Raw genomic sequence first — 14,890 nt, 5'->3', positions numbered from 1 at the left:
ATTAGCCATGTGTGGTGGCATGCACCTGTAGTCTTAGCTATTCAGGAGGTTGAGGTGGATCACTTGAGCCTCAGAAGTTGAGGCTGCAGTGAACCGTGATCGAGCCACTGCACCCCACCCTGGATGACAGAGTGAGACCCTATCTCAAAAACAGTACAAATAAAATAAAATCTGAGGATTATTGATTGGTGGGTCTAGTATGCCTTCTGGTCCTGAAGTTCATATCCCATTTATCTCCCACCACCCGTCCCTCCAAGAAAGCATTATTCACCTGGCCATTGCTTGTATTTTTTTCAAAAACACCATTTTAATAAGGAAACAACAGAAATAAAAGATTGTTCTCTGGCTGGAGCCCATATAATACATTACATATACAAAGTGGCCTTCAGCCAGCTCCTGGGCGTCTCCCTGGGGCTTTCCTACCACCTATTTCATGCCAAATTCCTGGGTCCTTGGACCTCTGCTCCTCTCCAGAATATGCCTGCCCCCTCCCCTTATCACATAATACAGTTGCCAAGATGAGAGCCTGACAAGTGGCTGGAACTAGAGGAGGGACTAGTGGGATGAAGATGTTTTTAACAGCCAAATAAACATCGGAGGAGTCTCCCTCTCCTCAGGGTATAGGGCAGTCAGGGAAGAAGGTGATATCCTGCTTTGGTGTGGAGCATGAGTGCCCAGGGAAGCCCAACCTGAGGTTTGGGTAGGATCCCCCTGAACTCCTTAGGATCCCTAAAATTACTGCCTCCACTGGGACAGGGCAGGAGGCAGAACTGTCCATTCCTGGGGCTTTAGAGACTAGATACCTCCCAAGAGGCTGATGTTGGCATGCCGGGACTACCCAGAGGTCACCATTGAGAGGAGTTTTGGCCATTGGTGATCGCTGTGTGAGGAGCATCCTGGTGCAGTTTCTACCATGGTCAAGTTGACCCTGCTGCAGGCTGCCATGCCAGGGTGGGATGGTGGTCATATGGACAGAGGTACTCCTGCTCTGCTTGTGTGTTCCAGGCTGGTCCAGGCATGAGGAGGCTCGGGATGCTGGCTGTTGATTCTTGTGCTCCAGCCATGTTCTGCCCACAGGCAGATGCCCCCCGACGTGGGCCCAGTGAAGGGCCCTAAGTGGGCAGTGACACCAAGAAAATAGGTCATGGTGGGCATTGCAGGTGGGGAAGGGCACAACTTCTTGAGGGATTGGTGGCATCTCCTCCCAGGTGGTATGTACAGGAGGTGGAGGGACAGCAGGAAGCAAGGAGCCTTGCTGCTGGACTGTGGTGCAGGCCTGAGTAGGCTTCCCTAGGCTGCCCCCACCTAGATGGAGACTTCATATTCTCTCGTCTCCTGCAAAGGAAAGAGACTGCTGGGAGTTGGAAACTTGCATTAGATTTGCCAGGCCATGATTCACCTTCCCTAGGAAAAGGGAAAAAGTGAGGGAGCTTGGCAGGACCCTCAGGGTTACCTGCCCAAAGCAGCAGAGAACTGGGTCTTGGATAGGGTGGCAAGGCTGGCATGGTTACTTACTCCAGTCTCGTAAGTTGGATTGTCAAACGCTGACTCTACAGTAATGCGGTTGTAGGGGCGGGGGCGTGTGCGGGGCAGCTGCAGGGAGCTTTTTCCCTGGAGCCTGTGGGGCAGAGAAGCCTGTGAGTCAAGACTACTGGGTAGGAGTGAGTCAGGCTTGCAGAGCAGGAAGAGAAGCCAGACTTACCTGGAGAAGTAGAGGTATACACCTCCTACCAACAACACCATCGCCACCAGTGGCAAGAAGATGGCAGCTGCAATGTGGGCAGCATCCAGGGTGCTGGAGGCAGCAGGCGCCTTGGCAACTGAAGACACAGAGGGTGGGACTGGAGCAGAGGTCTCTGTCACCTGGAGCCCATATCCTCTCACCTCTGCCCAAGGGCTACCAGCTCCCTCTAGCTGGCTGGGGGCAGGGAAGGAGCTTTTTACTCTGCTAGGCCCAAACCTCTCTCTGCCTTCCCTCCTTGGGAAGCTCATGGCCTGGGAACCATGAGAAACAGGACCAGGGAGACCACTTCTCTGGCCCTCAAGGGTGGAGACTCACCATCCAGGCTGCGGGTGTTGTAGAACTCATCCAGAGAGGCTGGAACAAGAGGGGAGGGCCAAGGGCAGTGGGTGAGTCCAAGGGGCCAAACCACTAAGGCAGGGAGCGGAGGTAGTGGGCTGATCATGGGAAGCGTTTGTCCAAGGAGAGCCCACTCCGGCATGGGTCTTGGTGATGCCAGATCAGAAGGATCTGGCAAAGACTGGAGAGACCAAGAGTAACATGAAGGTGGCATGGGCAGGTGGTTCTGGTTCTCAACATTGCACATCTTTGCCAGAGCAGCTTTATGGTCCAGGCAGGGTTTTGAGGGATGACAGGGTACTCACCAGCCCTACAGATGGGTGGGGGGTCACTCCAATGCGAGGGGTGCCCGGGCACACACTTGATGCTGGCCTGGCCCTTCAGCACGTAGCCAGGGGCACATGAGAAGTGGATGGTGGCCCCTGCTGGGTGTAGCCGCTTCTCAGGACTTTGGGCGCCATTCTCAGGGGCACTGAGACCATGGCATGGCTTGAGCTGTTCCACTGCAAAGCAGGCAGAGCCCAGTGAGGGTGTCATGCCCTTGGCCTCCAGGGTAGCATCTTTTATCTCCAACTAGAGGTTTTCCCTCCTACTCATCTGACACTTACAGAGACATTTGGGGGCCCGGTCACTCCACTTGGGGCTGCCGGCCTGACGATCATGGCAGGTGAGGATGGAGCTGCCCGTGAGCACAAAACCTTGGTCACAGATATATTGCACGGTGGCCCCAACAGGAAACTTGGGGCTGGATATGAGGCGTCGGCTGTGCTCCACGTCTCCAGGGTCATGGCAGGAAGTCACTATGGGTAGGGGATGATGGGGGGAAGTAGGCCAAGGAGAACTAAGCAGAGGTCAGTTCACCCTGGCTTTGTTCTAGGCCAGCTAACTTCTTTATGTTGTATAGCTCTGTCCCTTGTGTATCTGTCCCTACCATTATGCTGGTGTTTCCCCCCATTTGTTCCCTTCCCATCTGTTAGGGTCGATAAACACTGATTGGCTATCTACCAGGAATGACATACTTGGCTGATAACCCCATGAAAAGGTATCATCCCTGTTTCACAGATGAGGAAACCGAGGCTCTGAGAGGTGAAGGAACTTTGAGGATACTAGCTAATAACAGCTAGAGTCTGGCTCAGAATCCAGGAGAGAGGCTTGGAGCTTGTGTTGTGAAGGGGAGCATGGGTAATAGGTATACTCACCCCTCTGGCACGAGGGCAGGTCCTCACTCCAGGTTAGGTCCCACTGGCACATGAGGACACTGGATCCCACCACCTGGTAGCCAGGGTAGCACTGGTAAGTGACCACAGTGCCGTGCACTAGCTCAGGCTGCGATGGGCTCTTCCAGCCATTGGGGATCTCAGGTAGCTCCGGACATGTGTCATTGCGGGGCACCTCTGGGGGCACAGAGGCACAAGATGCAGGCCTTCAGCCGCACCAAAGTGACTGTCCCCCTCACCCTGAGGTGGCTCTGGCTCCTGCTGGTTGGTCCTGGACCTGGACTGTCCTGGGTAGGCTCAGGGATCCATTCCTCCCTGCTCAAGGGCCCCTCCTTGCCTGCCTCTGACATTGCTCTGTCTCCTAGATTCCAGGGTTATCATGTAGGCTTTGGCCTTACTTCCAAAAGCACCTTGGCCAGTTCCTCAGGCCTGAGAGATGGAATCAGGTACAGTGAGGGAAATTGTCACTTCTATGAAAGACTGTCAGTAAGATAGAAGCCAGCACTTTTCCTTTGTTCTCCATTTTGGTTTAAAAGTTGTTCTGGCCAGGTGCAGTGGCCAGATAATCCCAGCACTTTGGGAGGCTGAGGTGGGCAGATCACTTGAGGCCAGGAGTTTGAGACCAGCCTGGCCAATATGGCGGAAACCCAACTCCACTAAAAATACAAAAATTAGCCAGTTGTGGTGGAGGGCGCCTGTAATCCCAGCTCCGCAGGAGGCATGAGAATCGCTTGAGCCCGGGAGTGGAGGTTGCATGGAGCAGAGATTGAACCATGGCACTCCAGCCTGGGTGACAGAGGGAAACTGTGTCTCAGAAAAAAAAAAGGAAAAAAAAGAAAGTTGTTCTGCTGCCTACCCAAACCCCTCTTGCGACAACAGAATTCTGGCTCCTCCTCAAAGCAGATGGAGAACGGGACTAGCTTCCTCCAGGTAATCCCTGTTTTTTTTTCAGCTTCCCCTTGACTGAGAGAGCATTCAGGCACCTCACTGCCCTGGCCTCTTTGACTGGTCGTGGCTTGGGGCCTGCACTCTTAGTGGGGTAGGGACAAGCTCACCAAAGAAATGGATGATGAAGCCCTGCTGGTAGCCCAGCACTGAGGTCCCGGGATCCGACTGGAATTGAATGGTGACATCAGCCATGGAGGTAAAGAGCTTGAAGTGGCTACGGGGCCCTGAGTACTGGCCCAGGACCCGGGCTGTCAGGTCATCCCCATCATAGAAGGTAAGTACGTCTCCAGGGCCTATGCGCAGCCTGTGGAGGAGGAGTGTCAGGACACAGCAGGCCTGGGGGCCCCATGATGGGCTGGACAAAGGATATCCCCAGAACTCAGGAGTTGGCTCAGCCTGACCCGGTGGGCACTCACACTCGGATGTCCAGCATGATGCGCTTGTCCTCTTCCACATGCACACCCCAGATGCAGTCCTGCCCACGACCGTAGGGCTCTGGCCAGTTGGGAGAGAGCACCACACCAGCTGAGTCTGTGATCTCTCCGCTGCACACGGCTGGAAGGCAGGAGAGGCACAGAAGGTGTGTTGCTTTTCCAGCTTACTATCTGCCCACCGGAATGCCCACCAATTGCTGGGAGCCCCCACCTCCTCCTTGGAGGAAACCTGAACCACATATATCACAGGGCCCCTGTGGCCCCCGGTTCTGTGGCTAGTCCCCTGGTACCCACCCTGCAGGCCCATCTGCTGGTGCCTACTGACCTCGGCACGCTGGCTCTGTCTCATTCCATTGGGGGTCGTGAGGGTCAACACACTCGATGATGATGGAGCCCTGCTCCAGGGTGTAGCCAGGGTCACAGCTGAACTCCACAGTGGTACCCACAGGGTAGGAGGGTGCACTGCTGCTGAAGTTGCCATATTTGACAAAGGGCTCATAGCAATGGCCCTGCTGGAAGGCTGTAAACCACAAGGCCCAGCCCAGCTCAGCCTCAACTGGTATTAAACACAGATGGCCATCTTGATCACCAGGATGTTTTTGGTGCCTGGTTTTGTGCTTAGTACATAGATGGTACTCCATACATGTTTTTTGAATGAATTAATCAGTACATGCATGCATAAATTGTTCTAGAATGTCTCTTACAGTAATTTTTCTTCCCTAAGGTTAATGGTTCTAGAATGTCTCTTACAGCAATCTTTCTTCCCTAAGGGTTGAAGCCTTTTTTGCTTTTCAAAATCTGGAGAATTTATTCCCCTGGATCAGAGGGCCTGGGTCCAGGCAGAGGTTGCCTGCAAAGCTGGGGTAGGGATCCTGGTCCCAAAGAGAGGGGCAGGGAAAGGGGGCCTAAGTACTAAGTGAGCAGGTGGCTAACTTGGAAGGAGTGACAGCATGGAGGCACAGAGGGGTAGGGTGTGGGAGAAAGACCCTGGCCCTGAGCCCATGCCCCTGGACCCCCCCACTCCCAGTAAGGCCCCAGCAGGCTCACCCTCATAGCGCAGGGCCATGCCTGCCGCTGCCCCGCTGCTGTCAGTACTGAGCTCGACAAAGAAGTGTCTGCCAGAGCTGAGCAGGCCCTCAATGGGCAGGTATTCCACCTCATAGGAATCATACACTGGTGGGGCCTCCACGTTGTCCCCATTGCGAATGATGAGCCTGAACCAGGAGAGTGACAGCTATAGGCTGGTGGCTGACCCAGATGGGTTGTGGCCCCGGACTCAGGTAGCATCCCTCCAGCAGGGTATCACCAGGCCAGGCACTCCCATTCCACTAGGACAGCCCCTCACCTGTCATCATCCTCTGCCAGGGAAACTTTCTCAAAGTGCAGGTGTAGCCGCTGGCCCTCAGGAGCCTCAAGCAGCCAGTGACAGGTGAGGTTGTTGCTGTAGTTGCCCGGGAAGCCTGGGGAGATGATGCGGCCGGTGGTGGCGTTACGGATCACTCCCCCGCAGGCGGCTGTAAGACCAGGACAGGGTATAGGCTAGGTCCCTGCCTGAACCCAGGCAGCCTAACATGCCTTCTTCCCCATCCCAGCTCTGTCTCCTCTGCTTGTAGCAGCAGGGACCTCCCTGCCATCTTTGGCATCATGGTCCTGAAGGTCAAACTTTTAGCCTGGTGACCTTGCATCTACAGGCAGCCTGAGCTCCAGAATCCTGCCTCCTAACCTTTCACACCCCTGGGACTGTCAGGGCAATTCCTTGACTGTGGGTAGATGTGTCACTGCCTGGTTGTGTGCCCAGGTAAGTCACTTTCCCTCTCTGCTGACTTCTCTAGAAGGCTGTGCCCAACTCTCCCCAGGTGGACTTTCTTAAAGTCCTTACTCTGGGCTTCAACCTTCTTGGGTACATCTGCTACTTCTACCTCCTGCCACTTTCCTAAAATCAGTTGTTTGGGTATGTCCCTTAACTAGGACCCCCTGGAGTAGGAGCCAGGTCTTTTCAGACCTGGCACAGAGTTAGTATTCAGCGTTGGTTGAGTAAAATGAGTGAATGAATGTGAAAGGGGGCTAACACTAGATCCACTAGACAACACTAGATCCTGTAGCAGCACTGCTAGCCATTGATGGCCTCAAACACTTTCTGAAATAGCTCTCCAGGCCTCACTACCACTGCCATTCCTGGGTTGACTGACCTTTCCAGTTCTGACCCTCTGGCTTGGGACTGTTCTCTCTTTCTAAGGAGAGACTAAACAGTTTGCCTATGGCTATCTGTGAGGAGGATTGTTGGGTTACATGGCCACAAGCTCCTGGCAGTTAACTGGGGCCAGAGAGGGGGCCTCAGGCAAGAGGAGTATGGCTGGTTCCAGGCAGTGCTTTCCTCTCCTGGACACAGCTCTGACCCACCCGACTCTCAGTGACCATGACCAAAACACAGGACCTTTGTCTCCAAATGCTCAAGGCAGCAGCATATTTTAACCCAATAAAGCTCCTGGGGGGCTGGGGCAAATTCCTTCTTTGCAGAAAGGACAGACCTACCTTGGCTTGGTCTCAGAATGGAACTGCCCTTCAAATCGGATCATCCCCCATCCTTTGCTTGAAATTGCTTAGTGGCTCCCCATTACCCTCAGGATAGAGTTCTAGTCGAAAATGCCATTCAAGCCCTTTATGAATCCCACTCTCTCTGAACACAGCTTTAGTCCCCTCTCTTCGCATACCCTCTCCTTCAGGCACACTTCGCTGTGTCCTCACTGCCTTGTGCTATTTCGTGCCTCCACACCTCTGCATATGGTGTTCCAGGAATCCACCCCACTTTCCCAAACTAACATTTCTGAAATCCTTCCATGCTATCTCCTTGGGAAGCCTTGCTTGCCTCCTCTCTCATATCTATATCTATACCTATATCTATATCTATCTATATCTATATATTGTTTTGTTTTCTAAATGGAGTCTCTCTCTGTTGCCCAGGCTGGAGTGCAGTAGTGCCATCTTGGCTCTCTGCAACCTCCACCTCCCAGGTTCAAGTGATTCTTTCACCTCAACCTCCTGACTAGCTGGGACTACAGGTACGCGCCAGCACTCCCAGCTAATTTTTGTATTTTTAGTGGAGACGGGGTTTCCTCATGTTGGCCAGGCTGGTCTTGAACTCCACACCTTGTGATCCGCCCACCTCAACCTCTCAAAGTGCTGGGATTACAGGCGTGAGCCACTGCACCGGGCCTCCCTCATCTTGGAGTGGTTCTCCCTCCCTCAGGGTCCTACAGCACTCTGCTTTTACTACTATTGTAGCATCCTCTGCCCTGAGCTGCTTGCCGGTCTCCCTGCTAGATCTTCAAGGGCTGAGAACATGTCTGTGTTATTTGTCTCTGGTTGTGCCTGGCACCCAGGAAGAGTTCATAGAGTGAAATAAGATTCATGGCTGGGCGCAGTGGCTCAAGCCTGTAACCCCAGCATTTCGGGAGGCTGAGGCTGGTGGATCACAAGATCAGGAGTTTGAGATCAGCCTGGCCAGCATGGTGAAACTCCATCTCTACTAAAAACGCAAAAAAAATTAGCTGGGTGTGGTGGTGTGCACCCATAACCCTGGCTACTTGGGAAGCTGAGGCAGGAGAATTGCTTGCACCTGGGAGGCAGAGGTTGCAGTGAGCCAAGATCCTGCCACTGCATTCCAGCCTGGGTGACAGAGGGAGACTCCATCTCAAAAAAAAAAGATTCAAAAGCCTAAGCCCACACCCACTAAAAAGAAAAAGCCCAAGTTCCTTTCGTACTGCAAACCAAACACTTCATCTTCCTTTCTCCAATAAGCCCCCTTTCATTGGCGGCAATCTCAGACCTGATCACTCAGAAACAGACCTGGGAGTCCCCTTTCCCTTTCCCTTCTTCCCTCATCAGTGTCTCTGGAACTCCCCTTCTCTTCATTCCCCAAATCACAATCTTTTTTTTTTTTTTTTTTTTGAGACGGAGTTTCGCTCCTGTTACCCAGGCTGGAGTGCAATGGCGCGATCTCGGCTCACCGCAACCTCCGCCTCCTGGGCTCAGGCAATTCTCCTGCCTCAGCCTCCTAAGTAGCTGGGATTACAGGCATGCACCACCACGCCCAGCTAGTTTTTTTTTTTGTATTTTTAGTAGAGACGGGGTTTCACCATGTTGACCAGGATGGTCTCGATCTTTCGACCTCGTGATCCACCTGCCTCGGCCTCCCAAAGTGCTGGGATTACAGGCTTGAGCCACCGCGCCCGGCCCCAAATCACAATCTTTAGGTTCAAACTGTCTTGTCTGGCTGGCCTCCCAGCCAGTAGACAATCACCTGGGTGATTCTCCTACGGAATTCTAAGCCCCTCCCTTCTCTAATAAGCTTCAACAGCTCCTCAGCCTGTATCTTGCCCTGACACTCAAGGCCCTCCCATTGCCCTTGCCACATGTCTCAGGCTTCAGCCAAACCTGGCTGTCTTCTGTGTCCCTAAATATCCTCACCTTCCTGCCTCTATGTCTCTGCCTACGTCATTCCCTCCATCTAAATGTCAAATTTGGTCAGGCGCGGTGGCTCACACCTGTAATCCCAGCACTTTGGGTGGCCAAGGCAGGCAGATCATGAAGTCAGGAGTTCGAGACCAGTTTGGCCAACAACATGGTGAAAACTTGTCTCTACTAACAATACAAAAAAAATTAGCTGGGCCTGGTGGTGGGTGCTTGTAATCCCAGCTGCTAGGGAGACTGAGGCAGGAGAATCACTTGAACCAGGTAGGCGGAGGTTGCAGTGAGCTGAGATCGCACCACTGCACTCCAACCTGGTGACAGAGTGAGACTCTGCCTCAAAATAAATACATAAATAAATAAAAATAATAAAATAATAAATTCAAACCTTCAGTGCCACCTCCCCTAGAAACCTCCTAAACATCCAGCTAAGAATGATTGTGCACTCACCTCCCAGGTCACTTTATGTCTCTTCATTGGTGAATTTTACTTCTTGCCCTGGAAATTGGTGACCTCTGTGCTTTCTCCTTTCCCCCTTTCCTGGCAATGTGGGTTCTTTAGGACACATTTAGGGTTCTTTAGCTGTTTAATTCAGCTCTGCATACCTGTAGTGCCTCATGTAGGAGATGCTCAATAACTACAGGTTGAATGAATGCCACTGAGGTGCGTGGCCATTTTCTGGCTTCCTTATGAAGAGCAAATGAAAATGGCAGACAGCAACAGGGAGCAGGGATGAGCCCCCACCTCACTTCTCTGCTTGGCACTGAGCCCTTTCCCCTGGGGACACTCACCGATGCAGACAGGCTCCTTTGAATCCCAGAAGGGCTGGGTGGCATTGAGACAGGTAAGAAGCCTGGCGCCCTTCAGCTGGTAGCCAGTAGCACAATGGAAGCGGGCACTGCCCCCTGGGTGAAGGCTGGTGACAGTCACATCTCCATAAGCTGGACGATGGGGAAAGTGGCAGCTCAAGAGATAGGCTGCAAAGACAGAACAGGTGACACTGTGTATGAGTGCAGGGCGGGGGCGGTAGCTGAGCTATTTGTGGGGGAGGTCTGCCTCAGTCTGCCTGGAGGTGTCATTTGGGGCCAGAGGAAGCACTTGGAGTTCCGAAATGACTCCAATCCCCTCCCTAGAAGGTTCCAATGATATTCCAGCAGCCTGGGCTGGTTACTGGAGCAGATACGGAGCTGGAAATTAGAAGGGTTGGGTTCTGGCCCAAGCTTTGTGACACTTAAGGCAGGTTATTTAATCTTTTTGTGCGTGTTTCCTCATTTGTTAAATGAGATTTAAAATCCCAGCCCACATGCAGGGTTACTGTGAGACTAAATGGGATAGTATTTTATCTGCCTCGGTATCCCTGGTACCCAGCTGATAATGTATGTTCAAGAAATGCTTATTGAATGACTTGTAGACATGAAAGCCCTTGAAATACTGAAAAGCCTATACTGATGTAAAGTGTTGATACTGTTTTTCCTTTAGGGAATAAATATGAATTGCAGCAGCAAAAATCGAAGTCAGACAGTAAAGTCTGTCTGATAGTATTCACTGAGAAATGCTAAAAAGCTTGATGGCAATGACTGTGGACTTCTTTTAAAAACAGAATGGTGGTAGGCTGGGGCAAGGCAGGAGGATTGCTTGAAGCCAGGAGTTCAAGACCAGCCTGGGCAACATAGTGAGGCCCCCATCTGTATATAAAAAAATTTAGAAATAGCCAGGCATGTTGATGTGTACCCGTAGTCTTAGCTACTCAGGAGGCTGAAGTGGGATCGCTTGAGCCTAGGAGTTTAAGGCTGCAGTGAGCTATGATTGCACCACCACACTCCAGCCTAGGTGACAGAGTGAGTCTCTATTTTGAAAAACAACAACAGCCGGGCGCGGTGGCTCATGCCTGTAATCCCAGCACTTTGGTAGGCCGAGGTGGGCAGATCACGAGGTCAAGAGATCGAGACCATTCTGGTCAACATAGTGAAACCCCGTCTCTACTAAAAATACAAAAATTAGCTGGGCGTGGTGGCGCCTGCCTGTAATCCCAGCTCGGGAGGCTGAGGCAGGAGAATTGCTTGAACACAGAAGCAGAGGTTGCGGTGAGCCGAGATCGCGCCATTGCATGCCAGCCTGGGTAACAAGAGCGAAACTCCGTCTCAAAAGAAAAGAAAAGAAAAGAAAAGGAAAGAAGAGGAGAGGAGAGGAGAGGGGAGGGGAGGGGAGGGGAGGGGAGGGGAGGGGAGGGGAGGGGAGGGGAGGGGAGGGGAGGGGAGGGGAGGGGAGGGGAGGGGAGGGGAGGGGAGGGGAGGGGAGGGGAGGGGAGGGGAGGGGAGGAGAGGAGAGGAGAGGAGAAGAAAAGAAAAGAAAAGAAAAGAAAAACAACAACAAACAAGAAAAAGATGGGGATGAGGATAGGGAGACAGGGCACTGCCTTCAGGGAAGTTGGGGGAAGGACAAGTTACCCTGGGAAACCTGGTAGCTTTTGGAATTGTCATACCACATTTGACCAAGTGGTGGCAGCAAATCCTACAAAGTAACCTGGCATATCCTGATCCTGGGTCAAGCTGGGCTGGTAGCTAAAAGTGAGTATCAGCCAGCGCAGTAGCTCATGCCTGTAATCCCAGCACTGTGGGAGGCTGAGGCAGGTGGATCGCCTGAGGTCAGGAGTTCAAGACCAGCCTGGCCACGGGAGGCAGAGGTTTCAGTGAACCAAGATCGTGCCACTGTACTCCAGCGTGACAGAGTGAGACTCTGTGTCTCAAAAATAAACAAATAAATAAAATAAAATAAAGGTGAAGATCCGGCCAGACGCAATGGCTCATGCCTGTAATCCCAACAGTTTGGGAGGCTGAGGTGGGTGGATCATGAGGGCAGGAGTTCCAGACCAGCCTGGCCAACATGGTAAAAGCCCATTTCTACTAAAAATCCCAAAAAAAAAAATAAAAATAAAAATAAAAAATGCTGGGAATGGTGGCATGTGCCTGTAGTCCTGGTTGCTCAGGAGGCTGAGGCAGAAGAATCGCTTGAACCTGGGAGGCAGAGGTTGCAGTGGGCAGAGATTGTGCCACTACATTCCAGCCTGGGTGACAGAGTGAGATGCTTTCTCTAAAATAAAATAAAATAAAATAAAAAAAGTGAAGATCCTGTCTTGTGTCTAAGAGATTGGAGCAAAGGCCTGGAGGGGTCAAAGAGAGAGGTTGAGAGGCAGAGCCTGACAACCCTTGGGGTGGTAGGAAAGGTGACGACTTTCTAGACTGGAGAACTTGAGTCTTGGGGTGGGGGACAGCCCCATTGATGGTACCAGGTAGATGGGAAGAGAGATCCATGCGAGGGCTCTGGTCCTGGGTGCCTTTGTGTGAATTAAAAAAGGGACCCCTTCTTCCTTCCCCATTAAAAGGAAAAAGAAAAAGGGGCTGTCTCTGGGCAGACCAGGGTCCAGAAATTTGAGTTTTATGACTTTCCCCTATCCTGTTACTATGTCCGTTAAAGTGGGAAGATAATTCCTCTTCTTCTGTCTCTTAGGGAGAGAATGGTCAGTAAGTGACTAGTTGTGCTTAGCAGGTGGGCTCTGGGTCAGACTGCCTGGGCTTGAATGCAGGCTTCCCTACTTGCTGTGCCACCTTGGGCAAGTTACCTAAATTCTCTGTGCTCTCATTGCCTCATTTATCCACCCATTTTCAGTATTACATCTAAGGTTGTGGAGGAACAAATGCCTGAGACGCTAGCCAGCACCTTACATCTGCAGGTACCTTCCAGATTCTAAAATGTCTTCATACTCTTCTTTCTTGAGGTCTATAATATGCTTAGGAGGAAGGCAGGCAAGGTAGGGGCTATTAACCCAGTTTCAGATGAGGAGAACAGGTTCAGAGAGACTCCGTGCCCTCATCACACAGCAAGTAAGTGCTAGAGCAGGAACTTGAAGCTCTTAGACTCTGGAACCTTCATGCTTTCCACCACCACCCCACCTACTTCCCCAGTTGAAGCAGAAACTTGGGTTCAGGGGTCAGAGAAGTCTGAGAGTAACAGACAAGCCTGTTCTGGGTGGTTGTCCAGAGCAGCCACTCACAGTGACCTGGGGAGAGATCCTAGGGCAGGATGGGATGGGGAAAGGGGTGTGGGGTCTAGACCATGAGCCAGGCGTGAGGCCCAACATTTCCCCTTACATATTCCCCTTTGAGTTCTTATCACAACTCTAGTAAAGAAGGGCCCTCATTTCACAGATGAGGAAACTGGGCTGGAATGGGGTGAGGGTAGGATGCTGGGGGCAGACAATGGAGCCCCCAGATTCCGTAGTAGTTAAAGTACCACTTCCCAAGATGAGCTTCCTCCTGTTGCCATGACAACTGTTCCCGAGGAGCCTGCACCACTGCAATCTGTTGAGTTATTTTCTCACTGGAGTCTGTTTCTGGAGCCAAGTCCAGTGCCAGGAATGCTGAGGATGGAGGAGGGGGATGCCTGTCAGGGTCGTCTGCCTCCCCACCCTGCCTGAGGCTGTAGGAGGGGAGTTGGAACTTGCTCCTGCGATGAGGCTCTTGTGAAGGCTCATGACCTCCAACATCAGCTTGGACAGCTTCAGCACGGGTGTGGGTACTAGGCCTCTCACCTCCTCTTCTGGCACCCTCTTTCTGTAGCCCACAGAGATGCGCGTGTGAGCACACGCTCCTCCTGTTCCCATCTCTGGGATCAGGGCTAATTACAGACTATAATTAGGGGAATTACACTCATTAAGGCAAGAGCTGATCATTGACAAAAACTGGGCTGACGAGGGAGGGCTTCTGCGAGCGGAGGAGGCAGGACCAGGACCAGCTCTCCCAGCCCTATCTTGGAGGTTGCTCCCCCTTGCTGGGCCTCCAGCTCACTGCCATTTCAGCCACCTTTGTCTGGCCTGACAGAGACGAGGTCCGGAGTTTTGTGTAAAGGAATTTGCAGCAAGAGAGAAGGTTACCATGGCGTGAAATTATGCCTGCTGCCAGGGAGGATTGATGGGCCATTAGGGAGGCTAGCTGGGCCGCCTAGATGGTTCACCCTTGCCTCAGCTGGCCCCTTGCCTCTGCCAAGCCACTATACAGCTCCGCCCACTTCCAGGCTCCCTGCTGCCATGCCAGACTGCTCCCCTAGTTTGGGTGGAGAGGCGAGGATGGGGTGAGTGCTCCTTAGGTGGGATTCCAAGCAGCCCCACCTCCAGAGTGCCAGCTCTCTGTGGTCCCCTGCAGGGCTGCAGAAGTGATCCATAATGTAAGACAATCCCGTGATTTTTCACACCAATTATTTCCCTGTTAGTTCCCCCTAGTCTCAACTGGTTAACCCATGCAAAGGATCAAGCTGACTTTGTGCTCAGAGAGGGGGATGGGTAGGAGGGACACAGTGGAGAGACTGGCAAAGTCCGAAGCCCTTTTTCCTCCCTACCAGTCATGTAATTCTGGTTTCCTTAATGAAGCATGTGCTAAGCACTTGGCATGCACCATTTTGCTTAATCCTAACCATGACTTTGTGGGGTAGGTATTTTGGTCTTATATTACAGCAGAAGGGTCAGAGAGGTCAAATGACCTTAGACAGCCAAGGTCAACAGCCAGTGAGAAGGAGATTCAAGTACAGATCTGCCCATCGTCAGAGTTCTGTGATTTCTTCATCACATCATGCTGCTCCCTTATTTCCAAAGGTGTGCTGAGCTGAGGGCATGGGCCAGGTCAAGGTGGATGAGGAGGTCCAGGAAGGGCAGCCTGGCAGCTAAGACCTCCAGAAGGTCATCGTCAAACCCC

The 14,890-nt window shown here is 52.3% G+C and overlaps 1 protein-coding gene across 3 annotated transcripts in view; it reads right to left on the bottom strand.

Moving 5' to 3' along the window:
- Nucleotides 1–282: 282 nt before the first annotated feature.
- SEZ6 (seizure related 6 homolog) overlaps nucleotides 283–14,890 on the bottom strand; it is a 53,228-nt gene continuing 38,620 nt past the window's right edge. For 2 of the 3 annotated variants that reach the window (XM_039476827.2, XM_074388449.1), the window contains 13 exons: nucleotides 9,938–10,123; nucleotides 6,025–6,193; nucleotides 5,727–5,893; nucleotides 5,005–5,199; nucleotides 4,662–4,800; nucleotides 4,353–4,549; nucleotides 3,280–3,474; nucleotides 2,689–2,880; nucleotides 2,386–2,583; nucleotides 2,060–2,098; nucleotides 1,703–1,820; nucleotides 1,516–1,618; nucleotides 283–1,351 (listed from right to left, as the gene is read on the bottom strand). In XM_039476827.2, the coding sequence (XP_039332761.1) occupies nucleotides 1,319–1,351; nucleotides 1,516–1,618; nucleotides 1,703–1,820; nucleotides 2,060–2,098; nucleotides 2,386–2,583; nucleotides 2,689–2,880; nucleotides 3,280–3,474; nucleotides 4,353–4,549; nucleotides 4,662–4,800; nucleotides 5,005–5,199; nucleotides 5,727–5,893; nucleotides 6,025–6,193; nucleotides 9,938–10,123 (1,931 nt within the window). In that variant the 3' untranslated portion in view covers nucleotides 283–1,318. The remainder of the gene's footprint in view (nucleotides 1,352–1,515; nucleotides 1,619–1,702; nucleotides 1,821–2,059; nucleotides 2,099–2,385; nucleotides 2,584–2,688; nucleotides 2,881–3,279; nucleotides 3,475–4,352; nucleotides 4,550–4,661; nucleotides 4,801–5,004; nucleotides 5,200–5,726; nucleotides 5,894–6,024; nucleotides 6,194–9,937; nucleotides 10,124–14,890) is intronic. The other variant, XM_039476828.2, reaches the window with a different exon arrangement.

Source organism: Saimiri boliviensis, chromosome 17, assembly GCF_048565385.1.
Source record: "Saimiri boliviensis isolate mSaiBol1 chromosome 17, mSaiBol1.pri, whole genome shotgun sequence".
Classification (NCBI taxonomy): Eukaryota; Metazoa; Chordata; class Mammalia; order Primates; family Cebidae; genus Saimiri; species Saimiri boliviensis.
The sequence above is the reverse complement of the archived record's forward strand: the minus strand, read 5'-3'. Positions and strand labels throughout refer to the sequence as shown.